The sequence below is a fragment of the Anabrus simplex genome, chromosome 8, assembly GCF_040414725.1.
Source record: "Anabrus simplex isolate iqAnaSimp1 chromosome 8, ASM4041472v1, whole genome shotgun sequence".
Classification (NCBI taxonomy): domain Eukaryota; kingdom Metazoa; phylum Arthropoda; class Insecta; order Orthoptera; family Tettigoniidae; genus Anabrus; species Anabrus simplex.
The window spans coordinates 231,117,571-231,139,280 of NC_090272.1; the positions used below are offsets into that span (position 1 = coordinate 231,117,571).

At 42.6% G+C, this 21,710-nt stretch overlaps 1 protein-coding gene across 1 annotated transcript in view; it reads right to left on the bottom strand.

Annotated features, from left to right (window-relative positions):
- Positions 1–21,710, bottom strand: part of LOC136878738 (glutamate receptor ionotropic, kainate 2) — a 494,017-nt gene that overhangs the window by 47,543 nt on the left and 424,764 nt on the right. The window contains exons 10-12 of the mRNA XM_067152195.2: positions 19,701–19,904; positions 7,318–7,422; positions 1,266–1,523 (exon numbers count right to left, since the gene is read on the bottom strand). Coding sequence (XP_067008296.2) covers positions 1,266–1,523; positions 7,318–7,422; positions 19,701–19,904 — 567 coding nt within the window. The remainder of the gene's footprint in view (positions 1–1,265; positions 1,524–7,317; positions 7,423–19,700; positions 19,905–21,710) is intronic.

Genomic DNA, 21,710 nt, shown 5'->3' on the forward strand with positions numbered 1-21,710 from the left:
ATTGATAACTTGAGCTGTTTGGTCATTCAACGCATGACTAATTTTAAAATAAATTTGGTGGGTGATCAATTAAATTGTAAAAACTCTCGTAAATGTATCAACATACAGTTATGTTGCATACCTTCATCTGAAATATGTCTGTCTCTTCCAGGTGCTTTGCATTTTTGTGTCTAATATTAAATCAACTAGTTGTATTCTGTCTTTTATCCCAGCTCCATATCAGTATTATAAACAATTGATGTGGTAGAACTTGAGCTATTTTTATACTGACTATTCAATAAATAAATTTCAATCTTTAACTGAAAACTTAATATAAAAATCTGATAACTTAGATTTATCCTGTTACGCCTCTGTGAAGTTACAATAATGGACGTGAAATCTATTATTATCTCCGTAGTTTCTCGTAGTTAAATACATATATTTTATGATATTAACCCATTTCAATATAGTCTATATAATAGAACCGAAAAAAATGAAGGCAAACAAATAAAATATTAAATTCTCTTTTTCTGGGAAAAGTAAAACGCGAACTTACCAAGTATTACTCCTGAACTCACTATTTGCTTTAGTTACAGGTTTCCAAGTCTTTGCTATAGTTCAGTTATTGTACAAAAGTTTTGGTCCACGATCAATTTAACTCAGATGTGTCAGTTGCCAGTACTTGATCTGTAGATTCTGCCCTAGTTGGATACGATCCAGCTCTAACCACAATGGCACGAAGACATTTAGTCTTGCAAAAAATTTACTCTAAATTTGAAATGTTAATTGCAAATGGCAGTAGACTTCCTATGTTTTATATTCAATCGATTTGGGATGTGAATTGACCAGCGTTTGATGGGAGAGTCTTTCTGCAGCTGATGCGCTTGTCACGTGCATTTACCAGTGGAATATTGCGTATATTAGTCTTTCACACAGAAACTCTTTACAAATCTCTTAAGACATGGTAACACAAGAGATGACAGTATCAAAACAATATATTTTGAACGGTAACAAAAAATAAATGATCTTGGATTATTAAGAATATGTCCTCAGGATCGAAACGGATCGCTTACACTTCCCCTTGATACTAGCACACAGAATGAAAAAAAGTATTACTAATCGACGTTTTGAACAATCAGTCGTGGGCTGTTATGACGAGCTGACACTCATAAACAAGGGAGCAATAGACACAGCCGTTTGTTCGACTTCCCTCAGGCGGACAGTTGTCTAGTGACGATCTTGGCTCGTGACTCACCGTGACTCCCCAGGGACCGCCGCCATGCTACCTTGGGGTTGAGGTCCGAACCCTGTTGCATGAGAGTGCCGATGGTGAACCAGAAGCTGTTGGCCAGGGAGAACTGGTTCTCGATGAGGTCGTTGTCCGTGTCGCAGGGGTGAGGATTGTGCCACTCGTACGGGGAGAAGCGCGCCACCACGAACATGGTGATGGAGACGAGCACATAGGCAGCCAGCACATACAACCAGATCTCCACAGCCAATGGGTTCATGAACGAGAACAGTCTGGTTGGCGCGCTAGTAGGAACCTGTTGGACACACTCAATGGTCAGAACACAGCACCAGGTCTCCACCTTCTGCCCTTCTGGAGCGTCGGAAGGAACCTGGTGGCCATACTGAGTTGTTAGTAAAATCACAAAGTGACTAAATACGCTAAATGATGTCCGTCTGAAATTAAAATAGAAGGAAGAATTCTAAAAAATCTGAATCATTTTCATTACCTGGAAACTTCCGCAGGCACATTTCGGATGAGGAATACGACAGGATAGGGCAGCTACAAGGCCCTTGATCTATTACATTTTATCAGGCTAATAATGCAATGAAGAGCTCAGTGAAGAAGTGGGAGGATGAACTACTGAATTGTCGGCGGAGAACGAAGGGGATACATTTTTGCCTATTTTTTTTTTTTTTTTTTGCTAAATTGACAAACATTTCCTACGACCATAATGATAAATTGTTGACGTATGGAAATTATCACTGAGTATACAGAAATTTGTTAACATAACTACATGAGATCTGTCTGGCGCAAATGAACCCAAATTCTCATTTTAAAGATCGCGTAAAATGGTCGGGATTTGACCCGTGGCCGCCTTAGGGAGAACCTAGTCAAGATGCCTCTCGGCTTCCCCACGCCCCACTTAATGAAAAACCTTCTCCATTACCGTTAACTTTAAGCAAATGGAACCTCAAAACTAATGCAAGGAAAACAAAAAATCATGACAATATGTAAATCCAAGGAAATGCGTATAACGCACATCAAAATTGGCCGTGATAAAACTGAACCAGTGAAACAGATTTGCTACCTAGGAACCCTGATCACGAGTGATGATCGGAAGTCACAAAAGAGCTTGCAATGGCAAAGAGAGGCTTCCAAGATAAAGAAACCTGCCGGCCAACAAACATATAGATATTCAAACTCGGAAGGACTTTGCAAAATCCTTTGTATGGAGCGTGTTTCAGTACAGTTCCAACAGCTGAACATTAGGAGAGCAGGAGCCTACTGAAATGTGGATCTGGAGAAGAATGCAGAGAGTAAGTTGGGCTGAAATGAAGCGCAATACCGAAGTCCGTAGGGAGATAGGAGGAAAACGGAGTCTGATAAATGAAACTGAAAAACGGAAAATAAAATATATTGGTCACATTCTGCGGCACGAGGAGTTCCTATGTAACATCACTGAAGGAAGAATTGCAGGGAAAAGAGGAAGAGGATGACCCAGAGTGTCTCACATCAAGAACCTGCTTCAGAGAATGCACTACAAGACCTACGTCGAGTTGAAAAGACTTGCTCAAGATAGACATCTATGGCTGCGGTGATACGGCCTAGCCTTCAGAATATGGTGCTTACCGTTAATCACTCGACTGAAAAATTTATATTCTCATAAGTAATAAAAATTATGCATAATGATGTAAAAGAGAAATAAAAGGAATGCGTAACGCGTGGCTGTCACCCAGCCTGAATGCTAGCTGGATCCTCAACAGGTTATAGAAATCTCAAGGTGTCACAGAAGACGTGTACTAGGGAAATGAGGATTGTGATAGTTTACAATTGCTTTATTGTCCAAACCATACACATCAGTCTGCTAAGCAAAGGTGTATTCCAGCTGACACAAGAAGCCACACTCACACACTTTCACCGAGAAAAACCGAATAAGAAATAGCATTTCTAGCATCGCTCATACCTCAGTCACTTTCATACTATCAAAGCCAAGGAGGCATAGCAGAATATATAATGCAATGTATAAACATATCTCACCAAATATCGATCCACGTACGGTACATTCGAATTAAAGAAATTAAAAAGAAATTAAAATGTACATGTAATTGTCTCCCTGAGTGTAAAAGCACGTAATCCCTACCTGCTATAGGGTCCATCCATCCATCATCTAAAGGCTAAACCTTGTCGCTGCAGCCACATACCACAGTCTTCAGTAGTCCTTTTCATCGTGACATAGGAAGCAAAACCCAGCTGAGTGATTATGTTCCTAAGGTATGAAAGACGCCGTCTTCCTCTCGACTTCTTCCCTAGGACCTTTCCTTCGAAGACATTCTGGAGAAAGGTGTCATGTCGTTGGACGTGTCCAAGAAATTTAGCTTTCCTCTGCTCTATTGAATAAAGGATATATTTTGTTTCTTGTTATAAATGGCTATTAAATCGTTCCCTGTTCATGAAATAGATGAGGTTTGACAATAAAAAGGGACATATCCAGTACTTGAGGATAGAATGCAATATATATTTACAATTGGCTTTACGTCTCACCAACCCAGATAGGTCTTATGGCGATGATGGGGCAGGAAATGGATAGGAGTGGGAAGGAAGCGGCCGTAGCCTGAATTGTAATATATTTTGATCTCGATTCTAAAACATACAATTTGCATTTCTATCAGAGGGGGATGAATCCGTTGGACAAGGAGAATTGGTTCACCAGACTTGAAATATTAGAGGAGTGGTACCTTGGGGTTGACGCCAGAACCCTGACGTAGCAGGGTCCCAGTCACGAACCAGAAGCTGTTGGACAGGGAAAACTGGTTCACCAGCATCTCTGCTCTACGCCATGGACGAGGGTTCTCCCATTCGTATGGAGTAAAGCGTGCCAGAGCAAACAGAGTGAAACAAGCGAGTAAGAAGGCTGCAACCACGAACAACCAGATGTCGAGAGCCAGAGGATCCATGAAGGTGAAGAACGTCGACTCCTTGTCCGTGGGCACCTAGAGACAACAGTGATATGTGATCAACTCTGATACAGTCACCACCATTTCTCTACTCCAAAGTTCCAGCCTTGTGAAGAGAATAGAGACCATGCTTTCAGTGCTGTCATGCAAAACAGTGAGAACGTAGAAAACTTCCCAGTATTCTACGAAATACTTCGATGCGCAGAACCTACCGGTACCTAAAAACACAAGGATTACACATTTCATTTAACAGCATGGATATGCTTACAGCGTAAATACTAGTTCAAAGCTCATTCTCCGGTTCCATTGCTAAATGGTTGGCGTATTGGACTTTAGTCGTCGGGGTTGTGGGTTCGATTCCCGGCCGAGTCGGAGATTCTAACCTCAACTGGTTAAGTCCGATGGCTCGAGAACTGGATGTCTGTGCCGTCTTCAGCATTATAACAATTCATCATAGATAGGGCCCATCTTAAACAGACGTGCAGGTCGCCTACAGGGCGTCCACTCGAAAGACCTACTCCAGGCCTCTTCGCAGGCCACACGTCATTATTATTAGTTCTTTTAAACGTGATGCAGCTAGAATATATACAACAGGGACTCAAAATCGATTAAGTATTCCAATAACCTACTTTTCACTCTGGTAACCAGTTTGTCTTTTAATGTAGGGCAAGTCTTTAATTACTTTTACATTTTCAGCACTGTGACAAGTTTGACACATTGCACAGTATTAATATTTTCATGGATTCTTTTATTCTCCTTCAAGTAATTTCAGAAATGTGATGTTGAACAGTTAACTGAATAAAGCATATAATTTTGTGGTAATAACACACTCTAGTCTGTTCTTATTTATAAATTGAATGTTACCTACTGGAAAGTTTTCTCATTTAAATAAAATGTAAATACTCACGGACTCTGCCTGTTAAGAATTATTTATCACGTCTGTAAACAAGAAATTTTTACTATTAATAGTACTTGATACTTACAGAAAGATTTGTTGAAATGCACACCTCAAAACGTTTTGTACCTCCTCAATTGCTGAGGTACTAAGTTGCTTACAGCCCAGCAGAGAGTATGGAAAACCGAATAATTTGTTTAAATTGAAGAGTACACACAATCGTATGGAAAAGCAGATGATTACCAGGTATTAGGCAAATTCTACAGTTATCAACGAACAAAACCTGACGCCACGATGCTATGTTTAAGTCAAGTTTTTTTCGTGTTCATCGAACACTTTTGTCACAGTGTTGGCGAGTGCGTGTAGGTCCTTCCCGAGAAACTCTACAATAAATAATGGCCTTACGGAGACTATTTCCGACTGTAAGTAGAAACAGACCTCCAAGCTGCCATCAGGAAGGGGGTCCGCAATCCGTTTGCCGAGTTTTCTTGGTTCCCTGGAGCCAATAGCAGCAAGTAATGGTCAGTAGCTTCTGTTACTGACCACGATCGATCATTGTGAGAAATCTTAAACATGCTGTGTTCTCATCGTAACAACGTCACCATGGCGAGCACCAATCTCCGTGCTGACTGAGTAACAATGTGCATTGTCGAGGTATACCAAACAGTCAGAACATCATGTGTCCGAGGATTCCAGTTATATAACACTCTTTCGGACTGTCCTGAGAACGCATGTCGTACTTACCAGTTCACTTAACAAGTGACGTTTCCCTGAGTTCCCATGCCTCTTATAATGAGATGACTGTCCAAGCGGACATTCTTTAGAAGAACCCAAAATACATCTGATGCAAAACTTTCTTTGAGGTGTATGACGTCCTTGATTACCCAAGGACAGTACAGCATCCTCCGTCTCATGGATATCTGTTGTCCAGCTGCGGGGCTAAATGGTTAGCACGCTGGTCTTTGGTCCAAGAGATCGCCAGTTCGATTCCCCGCCGGATCGGTCATTGTAACCTTAACTTAAGTGGAGGGGGCTGGGTACGTGTGACGTTTTCATCATTAAAATTCATCACAGGGCCGCACGCCATTATTATTATTATTATTATTATTATTATTATTATTATTATTATTATTATTATTATTATTATTATTATTATTATTATTATTATTATTATTATTATTATTAGGAAAAGAAGACTATCTTTTTATGGGTACATTCTGAGGATGAATGCAATAAGACTGGCACTGAGCATACTTAATCTGCCACAAAAGTGGAAGGCACAACCTTTATGGCTTAAGAAGGTTTTTTTTTGTTTTGTTTTCTTGCTATTGGCTTTACGTCGCACCGACACAGATAAGTCTTATGGCAACGATGGGACAGGAAAGAGCTAGGACTGTGAAGGAAGCAGCCGTGGCCTTAATTAAGGTACAGTCCCAGCACTTGCCTGGTGTGAAAATGGTAAACCATGGAAAACCATTTTCAGGGCTGCCCACAGTGGGGTTCGAACCCACTATCTCCCGAATACTGGATACTAGCCGCACTTAAGCGACTGCAGCTATCGAGCTCGGTTTAAGAAGGTTCACAAAAACGTGGAAGAAGTGGAAACCCAGGAGCAAGATATAAATTAAAACACCTTCAGTAAAAAAAAAAAAATTGTGGGAGTAAAGGACACACCGAATAATCGCGTCAAGTTACGCAAAATCTCGGTTGAAGGGCGACAAAGGAGAAGTCGAATATTTAAGAACATCTGGAAGGAGTGCAAAGAAAGTAAAATAAGCTAGAGAGAGATAAGAACTGGTGTATTGTGTAAACGTGCTCCATAGATGACCCTAACGAATAAAATAAATAATTGTACGGCTTTGGGGGACGATAATGTGACGACATTTTGTCCCACAGGAGTTCCTTTATGTGCCAGTAGGCTGACGTACTTGAGCACATTTGAGTAGCATTAGACTAATTCAGGATCCAACCGGCAACCGGGAATGTGTTCCACCATTCGCTGAGGTGACACGTCCTGTCAATCACATGCACGGTTCTGAAAGAACGTTAGAATAGTGCAGAAGCAGTACAAGTAGCAGGGGAAGAATTTGAAGATTGCTTACCTCCAATCCATTAGGTCTTGTAGCTCTTAGACTTAAAGAAAACCATTTAATAACTGTTCAAGTACGTTGGACCCATTGTAAGCTCTCATCGACTGTCCTGGATGTAATCTACGATATGTTATACATGCACAATTATCTTCAGCTGTAACACCGTACCTTGAACAAGATGCTAATACCCAGGTTCATGAACGGTTTGGTGAAGTCTATGACACTTTCTCGGGCGTAGTTGATTGTCATGGATCCCACTGCCAAGTCTGCTTTCTGAAAACCAGATAAATGCAGTCATATTGCATTCTTTTATTGGTCTATGTGCCTATACTATAAGAAACATACTATACTTTTATGCGTTTTGGGATATAAACGTTTCGTGCAAAAGCATTACGTATTTTTCAGTCATTTGATGACGACTGAGAAATTTGTTAAGAGATTTAATAAATGAATTAATAATTAATTATATTCCATTTTATCTGAAAGTATCATCACAGATTTATGCTCATTAAGCGTAGCATAAAACAGTTCGATTTATGGAAAATAATAGTTTTTTCAAAGTGCCCTGATGGGGCAGCAACTTTTATCCTCGATATTGATTTGGAACAAATGTAAATTACCAGAAGATATTCTCGAGTTTTATTAAAAAGGTAAGCAGAATAAGAACAAATGGATTAATTGTACACACATATACAGGGTGGTCGGAAAAAACGTGAAACAGTTACACGAGCGTTCCAGGGTTGGTCATACTGACAAATAATTTGAAAACAATAATTCGATATCTCGCGCCTTTATCAATTTATCAGGTGATGAAGTTAGCCAATCAGGTCGCTTCCCGGCGAATTCAACTGGACTTTGCGCAGAGGTGTTGCTAAACCTGCAGGTGGCTTAGACCGGCTTGAGAACCAGGCTGACACAAACACAGCGTGGGTTTCAGCAAGAACCTGTCAGCTCGGAGATCCGTGATCAGAAACCTCCCAGGGCAAAGTTTTTTCTTCGATTGGTGCTCTCAATCCGGTCTTAAGCCACGAGCAGATTCAGCGCCACCACCTCGCAAAGCGATCCGATTGGCTAACTTCAGCAGCTGATAACAGTGCGAGACATCGAATTATGTTTTCAAATTATTTATCAACATGTTCAACCCTGGGACGCTCGTATACCTGGTTCATGTTGTTTCTGAACACCCTCTATCAGAATTTCTTATGTTCATCACTCAATGTTCGCAGTGCGAAAAAATAATAGAAATGAAAAGTAGTTTTCTGAATTACTGCTTATATCAGAGTTTGAATAACAGTTAATTTCCATTTGCGCTTTTCTAAATGTAAACACAAACTTTGAAAACCTGTTCACCATCATTAGTAAAAGTTATGTAAGAAGTGACACATTGCAACTACGGTTAGAACATTACACATGCAAGCAATCACAACAATTCAAAATAAAATTACCGTTTTTCTCCAAATTATTCCGTAAATTAGCAGGAAATGGTGCTCTTGTAATAGCGCAGGGGAAGTTCATGCGGTGCAAAACTGGATATGAAGGTATACGTTACAATGTCAAGAATACGATGGACAATCCCAATAACTGCTACTTTAGTCATTCCTAGTAAGCAAAGAGACATTATAAATAAATTACCTGGCCAGAGAGAGAGGTGTTCCTCCTCCACCCCCTCAGGGTGGCGTATGAATAGGACTGTCAATAGGACAGGGTAATACCTCTGACATAAGATCATCAGCTTCTTCCACGTAAATTATTTGTATGCAAATAATCAGTAAATTATTAAGATGGAAGTACTATCGCAAACATTTCACAAATGCAATCATGTCAAATGTCAAGCGCTTCATTGGCTCCAGTCATACATGAAGATGAGAGACAATGCTACTAAACAGATCGAGCATTTGGTTGGGAAATAGTGGATTCGAACCCCGCTTTCGGCAACCCGGAATAGGATTTCCCATGGTTTCCCATTTTCACACCAGGCAAATGACGGGGCTGAACATTAATTTAGGCCATGGTCGATTGCTTTCCGCCCGTGGCCCTTTCCTATCCCATCGTCACCGTAAGACCTACCCGTGTCAGTGCGACGTAAAGCTAAATTGTAAAATCCTACTACAGAGCAGCGGGATTTCTTTTGGTTTATTTTACAACAGCTCAACTAAAGGATTAATACTACCGGACTCTTGACGGTCTTAAATGAAAGCTCTCTTTATGAGTATTTGTGGGGTGTCCGTAAAGGAAGACATTTGAACAACTACATATTTTAAAATAAAGGAAAATCCTCCATTTTCATTCCCATATGTTGCTATTTCAGGGAGGTTGGACAAGGGCACATTTACCAGTGACCGTAGTTATCGCAGTTTTTCGCAGGTTGTATGATCGTCAACGCATGTGAGTTCAACATGGTCCCACTTTTCACATGTTACTCGAGAATGCTTTAATCAAACGCTCCCGGGAAAGTGGATAGGAAGAGGAGATCCTGTTACGTGGCCACCTCAACCTCCTGATCTGATCCCATTTAAATTCTCCTTGTGGAGTTATAGGAAGTGTCCCTTCTGCGAGACACTTGTAAGGACTGAAGCAGAGCTCCTGGCAAGAATCCCCACTGCTAGTGGCATTGCTAGAACGACGACAGATACGCTAGAACTTACTGTTATGTTATGGAGGTTGGGGGATACCACTTTGAACAACTGCTGTTCATGACTTCGTAGCGTGTACATTCAGTACACATAGACAAAGGCATCGTGCACCTTCACACGAAGATTACTACATTATATAAACCCCACGTTTATATTATCCCACAACAGATTTTATGTATTCGCAGTGACTGAGAAGCTTCCTGGACGGGGCTCCCTATCTCACATTCGTACATGTACCAAGATACGTCTTATGATGACGATGGGCTAGGAGTGGGAAGGAAGCGACAGTCGCCTTAATGAAAGTAAAGCCCCAGCATTTGCTTGGTGTGAAAATGTGAAACCACGGGAAACCATCTTCAGGGCTGCTGATGGTGGGGTTCGAACCCACTATCTTCGAAATATAACTGACAGCTGCGTTTCATTAACCACGCAGCCACTTACTCGGTGAATGTGAACATCAAGCAGCCATTAAAATATAAGAATAAGATGCACCTTATTGAACTTTACTGTATTTAACATGAGAAAAAAGACATGCTTATAAATCAGTGACATGAAGTTTCCCTTAGAAAAAGGAAGGGTAGTTTTCTCCAGCTTGTTTCCATAACCAATGCTATTGTGACAATTTATATTTCGTACAAACACAAAGCACACAATTTGCGTGCAACTCGTCATTCAGTGTTCTTAAATGCAGAACACTCACTAGCAGTGGTGTAGCTTTGCATGTGTGCAACGTTAATATCTGGAGATACAATGTAGTTCACCTCGGCGCAGCTCAGCTTCAGAAACTGATGATACACTGACTGACAGAGCAAATGCAACACCAAGAAGGATTGGTCAGAACTTTATGCCAATTGCAGGGTAGACTGACGTCACTGAGGTATGCTCATGATGTGAAATGCGCCGCTGTGCTGCGCACGTAGCGAACGATAAATGGGACACGGCGTTGGCGAATGGCCCACTTCGTACCGTGATTTCTCAGCCGACAGTCATTGTAGAACGTGTTGTCGTGTGCCACAGGACACGTGTATAGCTAAGAATGCCAGGCCGCCGTCAGCGGAGGCATTTCCAGCAGACAGACGACTTTACGAGGGGTATGGTGATCGGGCTGAGAAGGGCAGGTTGGTCGCTTCGTCAAATCGCAGCCGATACCCATAGGGATGTGTCCACGGTGCAGCGCCTGTGGCGAAGATGGTTGGCGCAGGGACATGTGGCACGTGCGAGGGGTCCAGGCGCAGCCCGAGTGACGTCAGCACGCGAGGATCGGCGCATCCGCCGCCAAGCGGTGGCAGCCCCGCACGCCACGTCAACCGCCATTCTTCAGCATGTGCAAGACACCCTGGCTGTTCCAATATCGACCAGAACAATTTCCCGTCGATTGGTTGAAGGAGGCCTGCACTCCCGGCGTCCGCTCAGAAGACTGCCATTGACTCCACAGCATAGACGTGCACGCCTGGCATGGTGCCGGGCTAGAGTGACTTGGATGAGGGAATGGCGGAACGTCGTGTTCTCCGATGAGTCACGCTTCTGTTCTGTCAGTGATAGTCACCGCAGACGAGTGTGGCGTCGGCATGGAGAAAGGTCAAATCCGGCAGTAACTGTGGAGCGCCCTACCGCTAGACAACGCGGCATCATGGTTTGGGGCGCTATTGCGTATGATTCCACGTCACCTCTAGTGCGTATTCAAGGCACGTTAAATGCCCACCGCTACGTGCAGCATGTGCTGCGGCCGGTGGCACTCCCGTACCTTCAGGGGCTGCCCAATGCTCTGTTTCAGCAGGATAATGCCCGCCCACACACTGCTCGCATCTCCCAACAGGCTCTACGAGGTGTACAGATGCTTCCGTGGCCAGCGTACTCTCCTGATCTCTCACCAATCGAACAGGTGTGGGATCTCATTGGACGCCGTTTGCAAACTCTGCCCCAGCCTCGTACGGACGACCAACTGTGGCAAATGGTTGACAGAGAATGGAGAACCATCCCTCAGGACACCATCCGCACTCTTATTGACTCTGTACCTCGACGTGTTTCTGCGTGCATCGCCGCTCGCGGTGGTCCTACATCCTACTGAGTCGATGCCGTGCGCATTGTGTAACCTGCATATCGGTTTGAAATAAACATCAATTATTCGTCCGTGCCGTCTCTGTTTTTTTCCCCAACTTTCATCCCTTTCGAACCACTCCTTCTTGGTGTTGCATTTGCTCTGTCAGTCAGTGTATTTTATGACGATATTTTATTTCAACACTCTCTGGTGTTCAGATATGATCTACGAGCACTTTCATTTACTTTCTCCTCTCTAAAAGTTATAAGGGTGAGTTCAAGTGAGTGGGCCAGTCGTATGTTATCTTAAATAACCCTATCTTCATAAATTTCAAATAAATCTTTCTTACTCAATGAATTATCGCGGAGTCTTGCTGGAACTACGCGCGCACGTTCGTTTGGACTTTCAACGTCTTAAAGAAAGGCTGAAGTATTTTTGATAATCTTAGCTAACTGTTTCTGAAAACATGATCAGTGCTATAATATGGTTTTCGCGAATGAACTTCAATTTCGTGACAGACTAGGATTTGTGGATGGCCAATATGTTAAGTTGCTAACTTCTTTTTCCAGTTACGATTCACCAAATGTTTGTAAAAATGCTCATATTAATTTCATGATACATAAGTTTGGAGAGATGCAAAACACATAACCAAATCGTATTACTCATTCTGTTTCATTTCATATTTCATTTATTTACGAGAATATCTCATATTTCTCCTCTAAAAGGCTTTGTTCACAATAATAAATGTGCAATATTTCATTTGCATCTACGTATTTTTGAGTTATTAATTTCCAGCGTTAAGCCCTACCCTGCTATGTCACTAGTAGTTCAACCACCAGACCTTGCCCATGGTACTCCAAACAAGTGAATTTTGATTCGAAAACTAAAAAGTAAATGAAGAATGATCTTATAACTCTGAGTTGATGCTCATTAATACCTGTACTAAGTATCCATGGACCTGATACTACAGTTTAGTAATAGTAAGTAAACTCGTGTCCTCATCCCGAGGTGGAACAGCTTTTTTCAGGCACACCCCCAATGGACGTGAGCTGCATGTACCTCCTGCCATTCTTAAAATTCTGGTAGTACAGGGTATCGAAGCTGGGCCCCGAGAATGGCAGCTAATAGTGCTAACGGTACGCTACGGTGACGAACAGTTTAGTAATGAAGTTGTAACATTGCCATATTCATCTGGTGTACACAAAATTGTGTGTGTGAATATGATTGGCATATTAATGATACATGGGTCTGGAAAGATCCAAACCAGATAGCCAAATCGTATCATTCTAATAAATGTTCAGTTTTTTAATATAAAGTGAATGTTTGCTACTAAAAGTATTTCAAATCGAATAACATCAAACTGCCACTTATTTATACTTTAATTTATTGTTTAGTGGTATTACCTAAATAGCTCTTACCCGCTGCTTAGCACGTGCGGAATCCTTGGTGCGCATTCTTAAAATTAATTAGCACCAGAAACCATATCAGAATGTGAGTAGTAGTTTATTTTATTTTTTAATACACGAAACAATGAAACACGCCGCGACTCTACTTCTGTATACCGCGCAACAGTGTAATCACCGAGCAAATAGCTGCGTGGTTTGGATCAGCTTGCATTCGGGAGATAGTGAGTTCGAACCTCACTCTCAGCAACCCTGAAGATGGTTTTCCTTAACCGAAGCCTTGTTATTGGTTTGTACGTCCCAGTAACTACTTTTACAGTTTTCAGAGACGCCGAGGCGCCGAAATTTAGTCTCGCAGGATTTCTTTTACGACAATAAATTTGTCATTTTCCCTTTTACGTGCCAGTAAATCTACCGGCACGAAGCTGACGTATTTGAGGACGATTGCGTTGCATGCAGAGATTGATTTGACAGAGCGAGTTGGCTGTGTGGAAAACATTTACTGAACTCTCCTAAGGAATCATGGAGACAGGCTACTCATATGGCACTTGTCAGACAGCTGCAAAGAAATGGGGCTTAAGAGCATGCAGTGGAGGAATAGAAAGAACCAGACGCGGGAAAGACAGTGCGTTGTTGACAATGGTTTCAGGCTCTTCTTATTGCAAGCCCGGATATTCTACCCATTATTTACTTCACGTCCATGTTCCATCAAGATGGTGCAACCTGCCATACGTGTAACGGCTCCGTCAGCTTACAGCCAGCTACTTCGGTGTTTACCTAACCTCAAAAGAATCTGTGACCCCAACATTGTCAGAATTTACTCTGAGGAATTCCCATTGTTACTCTCTAAATCAGAAGAGATTGCCTACTTCTGCTGTTATTGATTCAAACGTCACAACTGATTAAAACAGTAAAGGTTTATATGGACCGCCCGCGAACAAAACCGTAGAACATGTATCTACTGTTCACATCTTACTTAGGCTCTCTCGCCAGGTGTAGTTCAGTGACATTGCGCTGTGTATTGCTGCGTATCTCAGAATCTTATCCTCATGCGACAACTAGAGGATGAAATATTTATATTTTATTGTATACTATACCTAGACATCGATTTTTCTTTGCTAATTGCTTTACGTCGCACCGACAAAGATAGATCTCATGGCGACAATGGGACAGAAAAGGCGTAGGAATGGGAAGGAAGCGGACGTGCCTTTAATTAAGGTAGAGCACCAGCATTTGCCTGGTGATAAAATGGGAAAACACGGAAAACCATCTCTAGGGCTGCCGACAGTGGGCTTCGAACCCACTATCTCCTGGATGCGAGCTCACAGCTGCACGCTTCTAACTGCACGGCCATCTCACCCGGTAGGAAACAATATTACACATTGTGCTCAGTGGAACCTGCACCATTAAAAGATTCGACGTCATCCATGAAAGAATCGATATCATTCGAGAATAAGTCAATAAATTTATTGATTCGCCCACATGACGCAGTATAAGTGCATTGAAAAATGTATCTGATTTGATGTTGGTAGAAATTTAGTGAGATAAAAGTTACTCTTTTCACATTATTATGAAGAAAAGAACTTACGAAATTCGACATATAAATAATAATAATAATAATAATAATAATAATCGTATATTCTTAGCTACCGTGTTTATGTATTGTTCACATTTGAAGCTATCTGGCTGCTTCCCGTCAATACCGATTTTGCTCTAGTCCTACTAGATGGGAGAGTAACCCGAAGCTCTCTTGAGCGTCTCCCCCTGTGGGTGGGGGCGGAAGAATAACACACGATTTCTCCTGCCTGTCGTAAGAAGCGACTAAAAGGGGCTCCAGGGGCTCTTAACTTTGGAGCGCGGATTAGCGACCACGGGGCCCTTAGCTGAGTTCTGGGATTGCTTCCTCTTACTTGAGCCAGGCTCCTCACTTTCATCTACCCTATCTGAACTTCCTTGGCCAACTCTTGTTCTTTCCTGACCCATAGGTGTGTGAGGTATAGGGAATTTTTCATTTTCACGCCCTTAGTGACCCTTGTCTTCCTTTGGTCGATACCTTCATTTCTAAGTGTCGGATCCCTTCAATTCTTTCCCTCTGATTAGTGTTACATAGAGGATGGTTGCCTAGTTGTACTTCCTCTTAAAACAATAATCACCACCACCACCACCACCACCACCACCACCACCACCACTCTCTTGAACGTCTACGCTGAGTTTTAATTCATTTTGTCACGGAAACACCATATTTAGAGATTTGTACATGCCGACATCGTACGACATGGAGTGTGGAGTGGACTTTTGCCCGTCCTTCAAAAATCAGAATACCTCTTACGTTGAGGCCGATACTCTACCACGAATTCACAAAGAGATCTATATAAATTAGTGAAGTCATGTAACTTGGAGGACGGCAGCGTTAGTGCTTCTTTGTAATATCTATTCTCAGAGACGAATCTCATTTCACACACTAACCCATTATGCCCAAATATACAGAATTTTATCTCCCCTTATTTCTATGTACGGAAACATAAAACCCAAACATGTTCCTTTTGACATAAATACAGAATGTCTTATGGCTGAGGATCATATGTGTCATGGAAGTGTAACCCTAGCAACCGTGCAGGCTGTGATGTAAGGTACTGAAGGATGGCCACACAATGTTACCTAGCAACCGTGCAGGCTGCGATGTAAGATATGGAAGGATGGCCAGACAATGTTACCTAGCAACCGTGGAGGCTGCGATGTAAGATATGGAAGGATGGCCAGACAATGTTACCTAGCAACCGTGGAGGCTGCGATGTAAGGTATTGAAGGATGGCCAGACAATGTTACGTAGCAACCGTGGAGGCTGCGATGTAAGGTATTGAAGGATGGCCAGACAATGTTACCTAGCAACCGTGTAGGCTGTATGTAAGATATGGAAGGATGGCCAGACAATGTTACCTAGCAACCGTGTGCAGGTGCGATGTAAGGTATTGAAGGATGGCCAGACAATGTTACATAGCAACCGTGCAGGCTGCGATGTAAGATATGGAAGGATGCCCAGACAATGTTACCTAGCAAACGTGTAGGCTGTGATGTACGGTATGGATGTATGGCCACACAATGTTACCTAGCAACCGTGGAGGCTGCGATGTAAGATATGGAAGGATGGCCAGACAATGTTACCTAGCAAACGTGCAGGCTGCGATATAAGGTATTGAAGGATGGCCAGACCTAGCAACCGTGGAGGCTGCGATGTAAGATATGGAAGGATGGCCAGACAATGTTACCTAGCAACCGTGTGCAGGTGCAATGTAAGGTATTCATCATCATCATTCCGTGTCCGGTCAGCATTTCCAAAATGTAGCAACTCCGATGGCCTTGTTGTTCGCCTCGATCAGGTCCTGTGTAGTGCAGGGATGTTCTAGTAGGGGACAGATGAGCAGGTGGTTCGGATCTTGTGTTACACCACACTCGCAGGATGCGTCTCCATCAGCAGGAAGTATGGCCCATTTTTGCATGTTGGTCTTGCAAAGAGGTACGCCCACCCTAAGACGATTAAGTGATCTCCAAATAGGGTAGGGCAGGTCATTTCCTGGAGCTAGCTCTTCCTTTGCAGGAGTATCAGGCGGCAGCATGTTCTTCCACCTGGTGATGCGGTTATACTCAGGTGTTCCTACCAGTGGTATTGAAGGCAGACAATGTTACAAAGCAACCGTGCAGGCTGCGATGTAAGATATGGAAGGATGCCCAGACAATGTTACCTAGCAAACGTGCAGGCTTCGATATAAGATATGGAAGGATGGCCAGACAATGTTACCTATCAACCGTGCAGGCTGTGATGTAAGGTATGGATGTATGGCCACACAATGTCACCTAGCAACCGTGCAGGCTGTGATGTAAGGTATGGATATATGGTCACACAATGTTACCTAGCAACCATGCAGGCTGCGATGTAAGGTATTGAAGGATGGCCAGACAATGTTACCTAGCAACCGTGCAGGCTGCGATGTAAGATATCGAAAGATGGCCAGACAATGTTACCTAGCAAACGTGCAGGCTGCGATATAAGATATGGAAGGATGGCCAGACAATGTTACGTAGCAACCGTGCAGGCTACGATGTAAGATATGGACGGATGGCCAGACAATGTTACCTAGCAACCGTGCAGGCTGCGATGTAAGGTATTGAAGGATGGCCAGACAATGTTACCTAGCAACCGTGGAGGCTGCGATGTAAGATATGGAAGGATGGCCAGACAATGTTACCTAGCAACCGTGTGCAGGTGCGATGTAAGGTATTGAAGGATGGCCAGACAATGTTACATAGCAACCGTGCAGGCTGCGATGTAAGATATGGAAGGATGGCCAGACAATGTTACCTAGCAACCGTGTGCAGGTGCGATGTAAGGTATTGAAGGATGGCCAGACAATGTTACATAGCAACCGTGCAGGCTGCGATATAATATGTGGAAGGATGGCCAGACAATGTTACCTAGCAACCGTGCAGACTGCGATATAATATGTGGAAGGATGGCCAGACAATGTTACCTAGCAACCGTGCAGGCTGTGATGTAAGATATGGAAGGATGGCCAGACAATGTTACCTAGCAACCGTGGAGGCTGCGATGTAAGATATGGAAGGATGGCCAGACAATGTTACCTAGCAACCGTGGAGGCTGCGATGTAAGATATGGAAGGATGGCCAGACAATGTTACCTAGCAACCGTGCAGGCTATGTTTCATGGCTGGTGGTCATCTGAAATTGTCAGCCGTCGATGACTGAGATACATATTTATGATAATTTGATTTTTGCAAAGGGAAAATTTTTTTCTGTGAAACATCTGTCAAATTTTTATTTTTGTCCGTACATTATTTGGCGATGGTCGTATCTAACGAAAAATGATTTACTCCTATGCCGAGCACCCTCGTAATAGAAGAGGCAGGTATAGACTCTGAATACTTCCCACAGAATTTACTGGGGAAACATAAATTACCTGGAGGCCGTGATCGTTAAGGCATTGAAATCTAAACGGTCTGACACCGAGGTTAGCCGGTTCGAGTCCCGTTGGTCGAAAACAATTTCACCATCAGAATGTTGGCCGGTAGGATTGGGGGAGGTGGTGGTATATAATTTCTAATCACTAGATTGCGAGCCAAAATACTGGATTACATTCCAAACCTCTCCGCAGTGCTCATATGGAGTGAGCGCATATGACGCTGTTGATGGTGATTCGTCCGTCGGACGGATTTGTTAAGCCTTGAGCAGACCCCTTGGTGCTATTCGAGATGAGTAGGCTATGTGCCGGCACCGGATTTCACACTCTCTCTTCCTACTGTCACATATCACGTCATGCATTTCCTCTCATTAACTCCTCTGATGAGGTTGACGTCAGGAAGGGCATCCGGTCATAAAAACCCGCCACGACGGATTCATCTCACCTCATACCCGACCCCATAGGGAAAAGGGACAAGGGTTGGACAAACACATAAATTAAATAATATTACAAGAACACACAATTGATCATACGATTTGTCACAACTCTGAGTCCCTTAATGTTATTCTCTTGGCTTGCTAAGGAAACACTAAATCAGCGATATCTAAGTATACTTTAAGGCCTTGTTTTAAACCACAGTGATTAAATTAATAGAGTCGTAAATCTGTCAGACACTAAGCCGAATCCTCAATTATGGAGGTTGGGTACTAAAAATACGAAGATCCACTATTATACTTCCTATGAGTTTCTCACATAACTGGTCCCTGGTTAAGCCATCTAATAGAATCTGAATACGCTGTGAACCAAAACAGAATTTGATTTACGGATTCGAGCTCTGTGCAGTATTTTACCTGTATCCTGGCTTACGAGAGAGTTCCAAGGCTCCAAGAGGTGAACTGCCAACAGAAATTTAATTTCCGTTCATTAAGTGGCTGGAGCCTGGAGAAGTTCATTAACGCCAAGGAAGTTCTCGTTCGTGTCTCTGTCGGCTCAACTCAATTACCACATAGTAAAGGTCGTGATACCATTCGTAAGATTAATACAGTTTATGAAGTTTCCAAGAGCTCGTGTAAGGGACTAGCTCTCGGAGAGCACATACGACTGCCTTATCTCGCCTTTTATTATCACCATAGTCTTACTCACAATGTACAGCGTGTTCGGAAATTCCCATTTTCTTTCACCCAGCGGAACCGGGACATTTAAAATAGTTGATTTGAAGTTTACATGTAGCCGAAACACTGTACCTTTCGAGACGTGTTGGTATTCAAAATGGTATCCTTCTACAATTCCTCTCATTCACTGCATTAATAAAGATTTGCATCCTGTTCCGTGAAAGATTATGAACATCTGGACAGTACATAAACAAGCCCTCAAGAAATGAAACATAGCGGTTGAGTGGCACAACATTAATGCCAACTGTATCATTATATAACACAATAGCCATGCTATATACACATGCATACACATTTCAAGAAACAATGAGTTCAGTCAGGCTCTACACATACCTTGTCCATCAGCTGTCTCACTATGCCGTTCCATTCTCCACTCTCCAGGTCGTACACCCCGTACTTGCCATCAGGTACCAGCTCAATCCGGTATTCGAAGCCGACCATGGTAGCGATCACCCTCAGGAGGTCGATGCAGAAGCCTTCGTAGCGTGCGTTTCCCGTCAGATTGCTCTGTGCGCGGTGCATCACGTAGGGAGTTTCCTATGGGCAACACTACTTTCACTACCAAGGGACCATCTACAGTGTTACAAAGATTAGCCGCTACCTTTTGAGTGCTAAAATGGAGCAATCATCATGTTTGTCATGCTGTGTCGACAGGAAACCTTCTAGTCGGGGCAAGCTGCTCATAATTAAACAAATAAAACTGTAATTACATCCTTCCTACGGGGTCAAAATGTTTCTCTTCATGACGGGTATAGGATACGCGTAAGAGAAATATCAACTTAAAATATATGAGTATAATGAGAAGTCATGCACAAAGATGATTAATGTCATACGAATGTCAGGTGCTGTTCACTTTGCAACGTACGGAAGAGATAACATTAGACCGCATTTTGATTTTGCATGTGACGTAGAACCATTCAAAGATCAATTCCTAGAGGGCTCGATGTAGCACATGAAAAGTTTCGTACTTGAAACAATACCTTCACTAACATGTATTGTTAAGAATGATTCAAAACAGCCTGTCATAGATGCAATTTCTTCATACCGTGAAAAATGTCGATACCAGTATTGTATTTAGAGGTAAATGACGATTTCTGAACTATGAATACAAATAAGGAAGTTAAAAATTGCACAGGGGATAACAGTGATGTTTCTGGCTACGTGAAGTACTATGTTCTCAACCGTTGACAAAATACATTTCTAATTCTTTGTAAACATCGATGTGGTTCAGAATGTGAACCTGGATACATTTGCAGAATAACATTAAATTTGTGAAACGTCCGTACAATTCACAGGTACCGGTGGTCTTGTTTGTGTGGCTTTGTACACCGATGAATGAGAAAAATCAGAAGGGTTAGATGACTGATAAAAGATCGAGGCAGGGACCGAGTGAAGTTCTACATCTGACGGTAGGGGAGAATCGACTAAGAAATCACCAAGCACTTCACATCATTTTACAATACTGCATAATGATGTCTGAATCTTTCAGTCCAACTCTTGTCCGGCTCCATGGCTAAATGGTTAGCGTGCTGGCCTTTGGTCAGAGGGGTCCCGGGTTCGATTCCCGGCAGGGTCGGGAATTTTAACCATCATTGCTTAATTTCGCTGGCACGGGGGCTGGGTGTATGTGTCGTCTTCATCATCATTTCATCTTCATCATGACGCGCAGGTCGTCTACGGAAGTCAAATCGAAAGACCTGCACCTGGCGAGCCGAACTTGTCCTCGGACACTCCCGGCACTAAAAGCAATACGCCATTTCATTTCAGTCCAACCCTTTACAGTACTACGAGTTATAGACGGCTACTAGGATATGATAGGAGGCTTACTCAGCCTTACGATTATAACAGACGAGTTATCTTATTCGAGAAGTTTCAGGCCGAAGTCCAATATTCTGACTCTGATAACGGTGGAATCTGCCTCATTGAAAACTCGACATTCTAGCTTAGCGAAATTAGGTAGGTGTTAATGAGCAGAGCAATTATCCATCACACTTGTAGTGTCGATTCGCTCTGCAGTGTAACTTCATAATCAACAGCAATCAGTAGATTTGATAATGTCCTATAATCTTGTTTCTCAGACAAATTAAAGTCACCTGGAGAAGAAAAGAAATGTCTGGCGTTGAGAAATATTTTTGAGAAGCTCTTGTAAAGTCATCTAACCCTTCTGTCCGTTCTCTTCATAGCATACAGAGGAGGAAATTAAATTGTACAGATCACATATCTGCTCGCTGATTATGAATTGATTTTCTAGTTGTTATATATTTCAATAGGACTTTGGACTTTCATGTTTGCTTGTCTTCCTTCTTACTTTAAGAAAATGTATGTCTTACTTTAAGTAAATTC